Consider the following 1,416-nt stretch of genomic DNA (forward strand, 5'->3'; position numbering starts at 1 on the left):
TTTAATTCATAAGGGATAGGAGTGGTGTTTCCTTTACAGAACCAGTATTTTTAATGAGTTCCGATGATTTTTGATTTTTTGGGGTTTTTGTTTTTTGGGTTTTTTTGAAGTGGTGATTTGGATGTTCAGTGTGGAAAGAACAAATTATACTAGGTAGTGTCTGCAATAATAAAGTTTCAGAATATACTTCTGTCCTAGGTCTGCATATGGGGTTTTTTGAGATTCCATCTGGTCTTGTGCAGAATGATCATTTAAAATAATCTAAATCTACTTCAAAAGTGATAGTTCCTAAATTTGATATTTGCAGAAGGTTAAAAATAGAATTGGTTCTAAAAAAATCTTTTTAGATGTCTTTATTAACGTATAAAAAATTAATGTATTTATACGTGGTAACTTACGTGTATGTTAAGAGCGAAATTCAGCTGAAACTTAATTCCACAACTGTGAAATGTAAATTCCAGTCCCATAAATATTTGTGCTATGTGTAAATAATACAAATAGCTAAATAACACTTATTTTCAGTAGCTATTCTGTGATTAATAAGACTAATTGATAGTTATTAGTCTTAGGACTATAGTCTAGCTTAATTAGGATCAGAACCTAATCTGCTAAAAGTCATAAGGTTGTTTATTGCATTAGATCACATAAAATTGAAAGAAAGAGCCCTGTTTTATTACCGTGATAAAATATGGTCACCGTTTTCCTGTTGATTCATACATTACTGTTGATTTCATTACCAGGCCGTTTGCTCACTGGTGACCTGATTTTAGATGTCAATGGAGAAAACTTAACTGGAGTAACCAATGAAAGGTATGTTTGTACTGATTACTAAGTGTTTATTAGAGCTTGGAATATTACATGGGGTTTTTTTTGACATTATCAACCACTGATTAAAAGAGCACAACTCCACTGAGGTCCTTAGAGTTCAACTGGCAATTAATTTATCCTATAAATTTAATTCAGCAAAACTATCATGGAAAAGCAACAGGATTTTATATGCTTTTATAATGACAGCATAAGCTAGTTTCTTAATGATGTAGATTATAGAATGTATGTGAAAATAGCATTAAAACATACTAAGCTGTTAAAATATTTTTATAACTATCTGTTGGTTCAATACCGCCGAATGTAAATGATGTTGCTAACAAGTATCATTGTAATGGGACAACGAAGGAGAAATTGTTTAGAAAAATCTGTAGAATATGTTGGATGGTTTCTGTAGCTGGATCAGCAGAGATCAATGCAGCTTAGTGTTGGAGGCGTAGATTTAAAATTCAAAGAAAAATTACAGTGTATATTGCTGAGGGACGTCCTGAGCATTGAAGCATACCTGAGCAGTAGTTTTTCACTGGTGTAGGCTGTTAATCCTGAAGGAGGTCCGGGAAGGCAGTAGGATGGACCAAGGAGAGATGGGGA

The 1,416-nt window shown here is 33.0% G+C and overlaps 1 protein-coding gene across 2 annotated transcripts in view; it reads left to right on the forward strand.

Moving 5' to 3' along the window:
• Positions 1-1,416, forward strand: part of STXBP4 (syntaxin binding protein 4) — a 70,986-nt gene that overhangs the window by 8,082 nt on the left and 61,488 nt on the right. For both annotated transcript variants that reach the window (XM_009584028.1, XM_009584027.1), the window contains exon 4: positions 741-810. In XM_009584028.1, the coding sequence (XP_009582323.1) occupies positions 741-810 (70 nt within the window). The remainder of the gene's footprint in view (positions 1-740; positions 811-1,416) is intronic.

Source organism: Fulmarus glacialis, unplaced genomic scaffold (genome assembly GCF_000690835.1).
Source record: "Fulmarus glacialis isolate BGI_N327 unplaced genomic scaffold, ASM69083v1 scaffold2848, whole genome shotgun sequence".
In the NCBI taxonomy this organism is placed as follows: domain Eukaryota; kingdom Metazoa; phylum Chordata; class Aves; order Procellariiformes; family Procellariidae; genus Fulmarus; species Fulmarus glacialis.